At 44.3% G+C, this 12458-nt stretch overlaps 1 protein-coding gene across 2 annotated transcripts in view; it reads left to right on the top strand.

The window, feature by feature from the left end:
- esr1 (estrogen receptor 1) overlaps positions 1 to 12458 on the top strand; it is a 248960-nt gene that overhangs the window by 154289 nt on the left and 82213 nt on the right. For both annotated transcript variants that reach the window (XM_048535896.2, XM_059648375.1), the window contains one exon: positions 2905 to 3231. In XM_048535896.2, coding sequence (XP_048391853.1) covers positions 2905 to 3231 — 327 coding nt within the window. The remainder of the gene's footprint in view (positions 1 to 2904; positions 3232 to 12458) is intronic.

The raw sequence follows: 12458 nt of genomic DNA, 5'->3' as shown, positions 1-12458 counted from the left end.
GGTGGAATACCTCATGTTCCACCTCGGGAGCCGACAACCAAATGGTCTCAATGTGGACTTTACCAGTTTCAAAATCTCCCCACTCCCGGCCTCAGCCCATGACCAACCCTCCCTCTCATCCCCACCTCCTTGACCTGACACAACCTGTCCATCTTCTCCCTCACCTATCTGCTCCACCCATTCCTCTGGCCAAGCCCCAATACTGCCTATCTGCAGTCACCTATCACCATTCCACCTACCTTCCCCAGCCCCACCCCTCTTCTCTATTTATTTCAGAGTTCCCTCCCCCCTCCCTATTTCTGAAGAAGGGTCCTGACCAGAAACGTCAGCTTTCCTGCTCCTCAGATGCTGCCTGGCCTGCTGTGTTCCTCCAGCTCCACACTTTGTTATCATTATCTCAGTGCAGCTCGCTCTCTGTCTTGGTGCCTCCCTGGATGCTCACAGTAAACCCTGTACTCTGGGTTAATTCTATCCTTTATTTCCTCTTACACCAGAAGACACTCATGTCTTTTTATACTGAATGCTTATTCATGCTTGCATGGAAGAAATATGCATCAAGAAAATGGCACACAATTTCAATCTTCATCCGAAAAGGTAAGGTTTTGTACAATTCTTACAGATAAGATGCTTCCACTTGACTATTTTAACTTCCAATTAAAGCCTTGCACACCCTGTCCAACCCTTGCTGCATAACTTGCATTCCAAAGCAGTCACATGACTATATTGTCCAATCATGTTCAAACTCATTCACACATAACTGGATTATCCAATCATACTAGAACTAATACATATAATTGTATTGTCCAGTCATAGCATGACACGGTCGTACTTCATATTATGAGTATGGACTTGCTACAGGATACTAAGGTGGCTTATTTGTCCCTGTCACATAGGCCCTCTTATTGCCTGTATTGTTTCCTCTTTCACCCACCTTGCCTTGCCTCGCCTCTTGACACTTTGCCCTCTCAACCAGAGCTAACACAGTACTTCTGTCTTGCCTTGCCTTGTGGCACTGCCAGGCAGTTTGTCATGTTTGCCAACAATGATCAGCCAGGAGGGTGGGGATGTTGCTGTACGGCCCCATGCTACATCAATCTCCTATCTGCTCGATGGTAGCAGCTTACAAAGCTAACACACTGTACAGGCATCAACCAAATGGCCATGTCTCAAAGTCAAAGAGGTGTGTCCCACTGTCAGCTCAAAGGAAGCAGCTTGCAGCCAGGAACTCTGGGCTCAGTCAGTAAAGGGCAACTTCTAATATCTGTAGAGGGACTTGGACAGAGCCAATCACCCACTCAGGGCAGTCGGGGTCTGCATCCTGTCTTTACAGGGAGCAAGGAACAATATGTCAGGCATTACATGACCTGTCCTGTCCTTTTCTGCCCTTTTGTAGGCTGGAACGAGGGAGAGGGAGTGACGGAGTGAGATGAAAGTGCATGGCACAGTTGTTAATACTGGTGTAGGTGGGAGGAATGATGGTGAGGGGTCCCAAGTGACAGCGCAGAGGCCAAGCAGTGTTAGTGGCGTGGGGGAAATCAGGTGGGTCAGGGTATAGCAAGAGTGTCAGAGCATGAACCTTGGTGGGAGGTGGGTGCAGTCACAGAGAGAGAGATATCGGAAAGAAAGTGGTGGTACTTTTGCTGTGAAGGGAGCCAATGGATGTGGTAAGTAGTTAATGAGGTGAGTTTGTATTGTTAAGAAAACTCTCGGAGCCTCAAAGAGAAACCCTGCATGACATTTTACCATAATTTGGTAAGATTCAGTCCTTGGTTTCTCACCTACCTGCAGCTTTCTGCCATGGGAGATCGAGTATCATTTAGTGCAAAGTGAGTCCTGAAAGGGAGAATGTTAGTGCTTATTAGGAAGACCAAGCAGAAGCATCAAACTCCATCTCCAAACTTCTAATCTTAGGAGAGGTTTTGTGATGTAGCAATAGTTTCAAATCCCACCATGGCAGCTGGTTCAACTTAAGTTCGCTTCAATAAAAATCTGGCACTGAACCAAATCTCCATGATAGTGACCATGAAGTCAATTGCTGATTGGTATAAAATCCCATCTGTTTCACTGATATCCTTTAGGGAAGGAAATGTGCTCTCCTTACTTGCTTTGGCCTACATGTGACTTCAGACCGACTGCAAAGTAGTTGGTTCTTAAATGCCCTAAGAAATGGCCTTGCCAGCTAAGGACAATGAGGTATTGAATAGCAAATACTGGCCTTGCCAGTGATGCCCACATCCCTGGATAGAATAAATGAAACAGCACAAAAACTGGGACAGCCCCACATGTAATGCAGGATGCCGCTCCAGTAAAGGGGGAGTGCCACACTGCCAGGGGTGCCGTCTTTCAGATGTGACATTGAAATAAGCGCTGGTGTACCTTCTAGGGAGGGGTCAGAAAGGATCATGGGCCACCACTCAACGAAGAGCAGGGTGGTTCTCCCCATTCTCCTGGGTGATATTTATGCCTCAAATAAAGTCAACAAGTAAGGTTATCCAGTCATTATCACTTTGCTGTTTGTGTGATCGTGCTGTGCTTTTTTTATTAGCTCATGACAATGACTACATAAAGTACCTTATTGTTGCTGAGGTCATAAAAAGTGATATATAAATGGAAATCCTTCTTTCTTTCTCCCTGCCCTTCACCAGAGTTTTCTAACCTAACCTCCTTCCTGCTTTCTCATTGAGTCCAACTATGTTATTCTAACATATTGTCAAGGTAGTCCTGTGTCCAGGCCCATAACTAACATGAACGTTCTATGGCCCAGTCCCCTAATAAATATTGCGAGTACTTCATTCAAACCAGTGTTTTAGAAACTGCACAGAGGAACCAACTTTGTTTCATTGATTGAAGTCCCTGTCGCTTAAACAGTTTGGACTTTTACCTTTCCTCCTCTCGCACTGCCAGGTATTCGGAAGGACCGCAGGGGTGGTCGGATGTTGAAGCACAAGCGGAGGAAAGATGAGAAGGAGCACATTATTAAGAGTACCGGAGTCACCAGCAGACCGAGCTCCAGCAGTGTGAGCCCAGTGCAGAGGAACGCCAAGCACAGCTCGCTGCTGGGTATGAGCTCAGATGAGATTCTCAGCACCTTGATGGAGGCCGAGCCGCCGATGGTTTACTCCGAGCATGACCCGGGCAAACCTTTCACTGAGGCATCCATGATGACTTTGCTGACAAACCTGGCTGATAAGGAGCTGGTGCACATGATCATTTGGGCTAAGAAGGTCCCAGGTAGGACAGTGGGCCTTTGTTCATTCTCCAAGTACCAGGCGTTTTGCGACTCGCAATGGTTTCTGGCCCAAGCACATCACATGAGCTTACACAGATGCACAGCTGACATGTATTGGCTGTGTCAGGCCACGGGACAGATAAATGAATACGTTCAAACACAACTTTCAGTCAAAGATAGATGAGATTGCTCTGAGGTTATCCAGTGTTCCTTTGTGCCTTTTCCTGCAAAAGATTGAGAGATGCAGCTTGCGTTCACTTACCTGACAGGCCTCTCTTTGCCAAAAACCTCAAAACTGCCTCAGTCTGGTGGAAATCACAGATCATGTCTGATCAGACTTTGATGTTTAAAATATCCTAGTTTTTTTTTAAACTGGCTTGGTTACAGCAGCAGCATCTCTCAAACAGATTCTAAGTGTTTGTTTTGAAATGGAGCGAAAAAAATGACAAGAGGTTGCTATGAACATGGGATGAACTGTGTCCAGCTATTCCAAAGTTTAGAGAAAACAAGAGTTGCCCACCATATGCAATATAAGGTGTATGTGCCAATTAGTTTGACAAGACAAAAGTTCATTGGAAGGAGCAGGATAAAGATGTCATAAACTGAATGGGTGCAATTCCTAGCACAATCATTGCCGAAACAAAATCCACAAATTAATTTAAAGGGATTAAAACAGAAACGAGATTAGACTAGAGGTTTTAGACTAGATTAGAGGGTCATGTGGAGGCAAATGCTTTGTAGACACTGTGCCTAGTATCATTCCTAACAATACTTCCCTCTTCATCCATACCTTCCCACAGTAGGAACAGGAAGTGTCTCGTCCCACCTCACTGTCCACGTTCTTCAGCAAACCCTCCTCTGAATGAGCAGTTCCACAAGAGTCAAACCAGACTCAAAACATTAACTCTCTCTGTCCACGGATGCTGCCAGAGCAGCTGAGAGTCTCCAGGATTCTCGGGTTTTTTTGTTAACAATTTGCTTGTACTTTTTCGATCCGGTTCACTCTCTGCTCACAGTTTGGTCTCCTGTACACTAGGTGACCGTTTTGTAGAACAGCTCTGCTCAGTCTGCAAGCAACCCTCTGACCTGCAATAAACCATACTCACATTTCTGTCCCAGGCCAACTGTAGGGGCCCAGCGAAAAACAAACCAGGCTGGAAGAACCTCCTGAAGAAGGGTCCCGACCCGAAACATCAACTTTCCTGCTCCTCTGATGCTGCCTGACCTGTGTTCCTCCAGATCCATGCTGCGTTATCTCTGGAGGAACAGCACTTAGTTTTCCATTTAGGCACTTTACGTCCTTCAGGATTTAACAAATACAGAAGTTGCTGGAATAGCTCAGCATGTCTGGCAGCAACTGTGTAAGACAAAGCAGAACTGAGGAAGGGTCACCGGGCCCGAAACTTCAACTCTGCTTTTTTCTTCACAGATGCTGCCAGAGCTGCTGATCTTTTCCAGCAACTACTGTTTTTATTTTTACAGCATCCACAGTTCTTTCAGTTTTTATTCAGGATTTAACATTGAGTTCAACAACTTCAGACAATGAATCTGCCCTCTATTTTAAGATGCTTTCACCTCCAGTGTCTGTATCTTGTTTTCAAGTTTCTGCCTTCATTCAGAGCTGTCCTTTATTCTGATAGTAACATTTACTCTGGATCTTGTCTCTGAATCCATTACCACTCTCTTTGCCATTTGATCTCCAATGCCTGTGATCTCAAGTCTCCCTCGCCCTTTAATCTTTCCCTGACCTTTTGTTATGATCTACTTGCTCCTCCCCACTATTCTCGATGATATCAATCACTTTTCTGCCTCTCTTCGATTCTGAAGAGGAGTCAGGCTAGACCTAAATGCTAACTGTTGCTCTCTCTCCACAAATGCTGCTAGACTCGCTGAATTCCTCCAGCACTTTCTGCTTTTGTTTCAGACTTTCAGCATGCACAGTATTTTGCTTTTGGTTTGAAGTGCCCACATAGACTAAATGGGCTGAATGGCCAGTTTCATTGATGATTGTGTATCAAGCACTGACAGATCTGACTCTACAGCCCCAGTAATCTAGCTGTGTAGGTGTGCCTGTCAGACACTGATAGCAGTGCTGTGCTGTGAGGCCTGTTTCTGTCTTGCGAACTAGGAATCATAGAGCTGTATGGCATGGAAATAGACTCTTCAGTCCAACCTGTCCATGCAGACCAGATATCCTAAATTAATCTAGCCCCATTTGCCAGCATTTGGCTCATATCCCTCTAAACCCTTCCTATTCATGTACCCACCCAGATGCCTTTTAAATGTTGTAACTGTACCAGCCTCCACCACTTCCTCTGGCAGCCCATTCCATACACACATGCACCACCCTCTGCGTGAAAAAGTTGCCCCTTAGGTCCCTTTTAAATATTTCCCCTTCTTACCTTAAACCTACGCCCTCTAGTTTTGGACTCTCCTACCGTGGGAAAAGACCTTTTCTATTCACACTATCCGTGCCCCTCACGATTTTATAAACCTCTGTAAGCTCACCCCTCAGCTTCCGATGCTCCAGAGAAAATAGCCCCAGTCTATTCAGCCTCTCCCTATAGCTCAAACCCTCCTTGTAAATCTTTTCTGAACCCTTCCTGGTTTCACAACATCTTTCCTATAGCTGGGAAACCAGAAATGAACACAGTATTCCAAAACGGGCCAACCCAGTATCCGCAACATGACCTCCCAGCTCCTGTCCTCAGTGCACTGACCAATAAAGGCAAGCGCCCCAAATGCCTTCCTCACTATCCTGTAACCCTGTGACTCTACTTTCAAGGAACTGTGAACCTGCACTCCAGGGTCCCTTTGATCGGCAGAGGCATTTTACCACTAAGTGTATAAGTCCTGCCCTGATTTGGCATAACAAAATGTAGTGCTTCACACTTGGGTAGATTTGATTATTGTCTGGTTTCTACTTGAGCTTTATCATCCTATATTGACATGCTCAGTTAATTACAGGAAGTATTTATTCTCTGAGGATTTGTAGGAAACCAGGATAAGGAAAATCATCCTGAAATATTAAGAAGTGTCTTGATTATGGATAGTGTCCAATAGCTTGGCAGGACTGAAATGGGCCATGACCATCAAACAAATCACATTTGGATTTCATTGTTGAGCCTCCTCCCTAAGTAAAACATGACAGCCAGTCCCTCTTTATAAATGCTGGTTCACCTATCTCATTTTGGTTGGTGTGAGCATGAGAGTTCAGATAAGAGCGAGTAGTTAGAACATCAGATGGGAACTCAGCAGGACTGGGAGCCTACAATAGAGATATGGTGGGCTAAGTGGTCTCAAACATTTTGTGATAACCGGTATTTATAGGATCGATTGGAACAACGCTGAAACCCAGAATGCGTATTTCAGAAGTTAATGCATTGACTCTGGAGTGCTTTGGGATTGCCTGGGGCTGTGAATGGCACCCTGTGAGTACAAGCGTAACTCCTTTTTCATCCATGATGTCCAACACAGTAGATTTATTGCTTTCATTTCCCAGCTGAAAATGAGCAAATACATCTTGGCATGACTGATAAGCAAGGTAGTCAGGGAAGGGGAAAGGTGGGGGCAGATCTTCTTGTGACGCCAGGTGGAACGGTTTCAAAAAGCGTTACACTCTAATCTACAGTAGACCTGGGGGATGTTTGAGAGCACTGAATATGAAATGTATCCCTTTCCCCGACCTAATGTTGCTAAACGGTATCGCTTAGCTGCTTTTGCCGTAAAGTCCCAGAGGTGGGCAGAATTATTTGCTTCCTCCAACATCACCTGGATATTTACACATAAATAGTGACTGTGCTTCCGCCAATGAACATACACTTGAGTCTCTGATTGTTTTGGCCTTCACCCTACAGAATTAAGGCACCTTCTCTTCCACTGGGTCACCCCCTTCTAAAATTGTCAACTGGCTCCAGTTGCAAGTTGAAACAGCAACTGGACGCAATCTAATTCTTGGCAAAGTTTCTAATGTCATCCAGCAGTTCTCTGCAGTCATCCCAAGCTCAGTTGATTTGTGTTATTAATAACTGTGGCAGCATCTGTCTGTTTGTGGAAAGATAACTTTGTGGAACTGGCTCGGTGCCGTCTCATGGCTTTTATCACCGACAAATCTATAACGACTTTGCTCAAGACTATCTTCCCTATCCTCTGTTTTCCATTGACTGTTCACATTGTAGCCACCACACAGAGCTCTGGGAACTAATGTCCGATTCACCAAAGCGTCATGACGGAAAGAACTTTCATTTTAATAGCATCCTTCATGACCACAGGAACTTGCAAGTGCTTTACAGCAATGAACTGTAGTTACCCAAAGTAATATATGGAATGCAAAAACCAACTTCACACAAAACAAGGTCTCCAAACTATAAATGTAATTGCAATAAAACTGATCCATTTTAGTGGTCAACATTGAACAGGGAAGTCATTGCTGCACAGTGCCCTGGGATCTTTTCCCTCCAGAAGAGGCTTTGGTTCATACAGTGACACCTCCAACAGCACATTATCTCGTACCCTCCCAGCTGTTAGTGGGAAGCCTCTGGAGTTGGTCTGGAACACTTGTCATTGGGAAAATGTTCATGTCAATTATAAAGGATGTATAGTGGACAATTTGGAAATAAACAAGACTAATTAGTAAAGTTAGATCACATGGAATTCAGGGTGAGCTTGCTAATTGGCTTTACGATAGGAGACAGTGGTGGTGAAGGAGTGTTTTCTCAGACTGGAGGCCTGTGACCAGCGGTGTTCCACAGGGATCGGTGCTGGGCCCACTTTTGTTTGTCATTTATAAATGATTTGGATGGGAACATAGGAGGCATGATTAGTAAGTATGAGATGACACCAAAATTTGTGTTAAAGTGGACAGTAAAGAAGGTTTTTGAAGATAACAAAGAGATCTTGTTCAATTGGGTCAATGGGCTGAGGAGTGGCAGATGGAGTTTAATTTGGACAAAAGTGAGGTATTGCATTTTGGTAAAATAAACAGGGGCAGGTCTTACACAAGTAATTGTAGGGCCCTGGGTAGTGTTTTAGAACAGAGACCTAGGGGTTCAGGTTCATAATTCTTTAAAGTTTGTATCACATAAAGACAGGATGGTTAAAAAGGCATTTGGCATGCTTGTTTTCATTGTTGTCCTTTGAGTATAGGAGTTGGAAAGTCATGTTGAGGTTGTACAGGGCTTTGGTGAGGCCTCTTCTGGAGTACTGTGTACAGTTCTGATTGTGCTGTTACAGGAAGGATATTTTAAACTGGAGAGGGATCAGAGAAGATTTGCTAGGATGTTTTTGGGAATAGGAGGGTTTGAATTATAAGGAGAGGTTGGATAGGCTGGGACATTTTTCATTGGACCGTAGGAGGTTGAGGGGGGACCTTGTAGAGGTTTACAAAATCATGAAGAGCATGGATAATGTGAGTGATAGGTGTCTTTTCCTGAGATAGTAGGAGCTGCCGATGCTGGAGTCCGAGATAACACGGTGTGAAGCTGGATGAACACAACAGGCCAAACAGCATCAGGGGAGCAGGAAAGCTTGACATTTCGGGTTGGGTCCCTTCTTCAGAAAATGTCTTTTCCTGAGGGTGGGGGAGTTCAAAACTAGGGACCATATTTAAGGTGAGAGGAGAAAGATTTAAAAATGACATGAGGGGCAATTCTTTTACACAGACCGTGGTTAGTGGGTGGAATGAACTGCCAGAGGTAGTGATGAATGCAGGCACAGTTACAATATTTAAAAGACATTTGGATAAGTACATGAATGGGAAAGGTTTGGAGGGATATGGTCCAAGAGCATGCAGGTGGGAGTGTTTTAGTTTGGGGACATGGACAGTGTGGACTGGTGGGAAGGGTCTGTTTCCATGCTGTTTTACTCAATGACTTTGTAATACACTACATTATCAAGCAGAGTCAGAATGGCGTCATTAAAGGAAAATGCCTGACAAATTTATTAACTGTTCTTTGAGGAGGATAGATGAAGGGGAGTCAGTAGATGTAGTATAGTTGGATTTCCAAAAAGCATTTGATAAAGTACCAAACAAAACTGTACTTAATAAGAGCCCAAGATATTGGTGGCAGTATATTAGCATAGATAAAGGATTGGCTGACAAATAGAACATAGAACAGAGAACAGTACCTAAGGTCTATCTAACCTCCACCCCTATATTATACTATAATCCATGTGCCTATCTAATAGCCACTTAAATGCCCCTAATGAGGCCAACTCCACTACCCTCTCTGGCAATGCATTCCATGCCCCTACCACTCTCTGAGTAAAGAACCTACCTCTGACATCTCCCCTCCACAAACCTCCACCATCTACCTCCACTCACTTTAAAACTACGCCCCCTCAAAATAGCTACTTCCACCCTAGGAAAAAGTCTCTGGCTGTCCACTCTATCTATACCTCTGATCATTTTGTGCACCACTATCAAGTCACCTCTCATCCTTCATTGCTCTAAAGAGAAAAGCCCTAGCTGTCTTAACCTTTCCTCGTAAGACCTTCCCTCTATTCCAGACAACATCCTGGTAAATCTCCTCTGAACCTTTTCCAACACTTCCACATCTTTCCTGTAATGAGTCGACCAGACTGAACACAATACTCCAGGTGTGGCCAAACCAGGCTTTTGTATAGCTGGAGCATAACTTCACGGCTCTTGAACTCAATCCCTCTGTTAATGAAAGCTAACTCACCATACGCCTTCTTAACAACTCTATCCACCCGGGAGGCAGCTTTCAGGGAACTGTGGATATGAACCCCAAGATCCCTATGCTCCTCCACACTGCCAAGAATCTTTTCGTTAACCCTGTATTCTGATTTCAAATTTGTCCTTCCAAAATGAATCACCTCACACTTTTCAGGGTTAAACTCCATCTGCCACTTCTCAGCCCATCTCTGCATTCTATCAATGTCCCTTTGTAACATAGATCAGCCCTCTGCACTATCCACAACTCGACCCACCTTTGTATCATCTGTGAACTTACTAATCCACCCTTCCACTCCTACGTCCAAATCATTTACAAAAATCACAAATAGAAGAGGACCCAGAACAGATCCTTGTGGTACACCACTTGTAACTGAGCATCATGTTGAATATTGTCCGTCCACTGCCACCGTTTGTCGTCTAAGGGCCAGGCAATTCTGAATCCAATCTGCCACACTTTCCCCTATCCCATGCCTCCTTACTTTCTGCATGAGCCTACCTTGGGGAACCTTATCAAACACCTTACTTAAATCCATAGATACCACATCCACTGCTCTACCTTCATCCACATGTTTGGTTATCTCTTCAAAGAATTCAATAAGGTTTGTGAGGTATGAGCTACCCCTCACAAATCAATGTTGACTATCACAGATCAAACTGTGCCTTTCCAAGTGATCATAAATCCTATCCAGAGCCCTTTCCAATAATTTGCCCACCACTGGCATAAGACTAACTGGCCTGTAATTTCGAGGGTTATCCCCATTCCCTTTTTTGACCAAGGCAATGACTTATGCCACTCTCCAATCTTCCAGCACTATATCTGTGGACAGTGAGGATGAAAAGATCATCGCCAAAGGCCCTGAAATCTTTTCCCTCGCTTCCCATAGAATCCTTGGATAAATCCCATCAGGCCTGGGGGACTTAACAAGTTCCTCAAAATTCCTACTAACTTTCTATCTTCCTTACTAACATCAACCTCCTCTAGCCTACCAGCCAGCTTCACACTGTCCTCCTCTACCAGTAAGTCCCTCTGAGTTGTAAATACTGAAGAAAAGTATTTATTAAGGACCTCTCCTATCTGTTTAGGCTCCGTGCACAAATTCCATTTACAATCCTTGATCGGCCCTACCCTATCTCTGGTCATTCTCTTATTCCTCACATACGTGTAAAAAGCCTTGGAGTTTTCCTTGATCCTATCTGCCAAGGTTTTCTCATACCCTCTTATAGCTCTCCTAAGCCATTTCTTCAGCTCCTTCCTGCCTAACTTGTATCCCTCTAGAGCCTTTTCTGATCCTTGTTTCCTAAACCTTATATAAGCGTCCTTTTTCCACTTAACCAGTCATTCAAACTCTCTTGACAACCAAGGCTCTCCCTCTCAACTGCACCTTCCCTGCTTGCTAGGGACAAATATGTCGAGCACACACAGTATGCATTCCTTAAACAATCTCCACATTTCAATATGCTGTTCCCCGACAGCATCTGTTCCCATTTTGTTACCCAGTTCTTGCCTAACAGAATTGTAATTACCCTTCCCCAAATTATAAACCTTACCCTCGTGTTTGTACCCATCCTATTTCATGACTATTGTAAAAGTAACAGAGTTATGATCGCTGTCGCCAAAATGCTCTCCTACCAACCGGTCCAACACTTGGTCCCGTTCACTGCCAAACACCAAATCCAAAATGGCTTCTCCTCGTGTGTTTCTGTCTACGTACTGTGTCAGGAATCCTTCCTGAATGCACTGGACAAAATCCACTCCATTTAAACTATTACAACTAAAAAGTTTCCAGTCAGTATTTGGAAAGTTGAAGCCACCCATGACTACAACCCTGTGACTTCTACACCTTTCCAGTATCTGCCTCCCAGTCCGCTCCTCCACTTCTCTGCAACTATTAGGGGGTCTGTCAGAAAACCCCCACAAAGTAACTGCTCCTTTATTGTTCCTGACTTCTGTTACTTTTACAATAGTCATGGAAAAGGATAGGTACATACAGCAGGGTAAGGTTAATAAGTGGGGGAAGGGTAATTACAATTCTGTGAGGCAAGAACTGGGTAACATAAAATGAAAACAGATGCTGTCAGGGAAGAGCGCTATTGAAATGTGGAGATTGTTTAAGGAATGCATACTGATCTCAACCCAAACTGACTCTGTAGACATATCATTCTCAAACTGCCTTTAGCAGCTGCTATACTAGCCCTGCCTAGCAATGCCACTCTCCCGCCTCTTTTACCACCCTCCCTATTTCTTTTAAAGTATTTAAATCCTGGAACTTCCAACAACCATTCCTCTCTCGGAGTTACCCAAGTTTCTGTAATGCCCACAATATCATAGTTCCAAGTACTGACCCATGCTCTAAGTTCATCCGCCTTATTTCTGATACTTCTGGCATTGAAGTGTACACACCTCAAACCACCTCTGTGTCCACAATTACGCTCCATCGACTGCATTTCTTTATTAACTACCTCAGTCCCTGTTGTGTCTGTCGGAAAGCTGAATACCTCATCGTCTGAATTACAAATACGGTTCCCCAACCC

This window comes from Stegostoma tigrinum, chromosome 9 (genome assembly GCF_030684315.1).
Source record: "Stegostoma tigrinum isolate sSteTig4 chromosome 9, sSteTig4.hap1, whole genome shotgun sequence".
NCBI lineage: Eukaryota > Metazoa > Chordata > Chondrichthyes > Orectolobiformes > Stegostomatidae > Stegostoma > Stegostoma tigrinum.
This window is presented reverse-complemented; position numbering and strand designations above follow the sequence as displayed.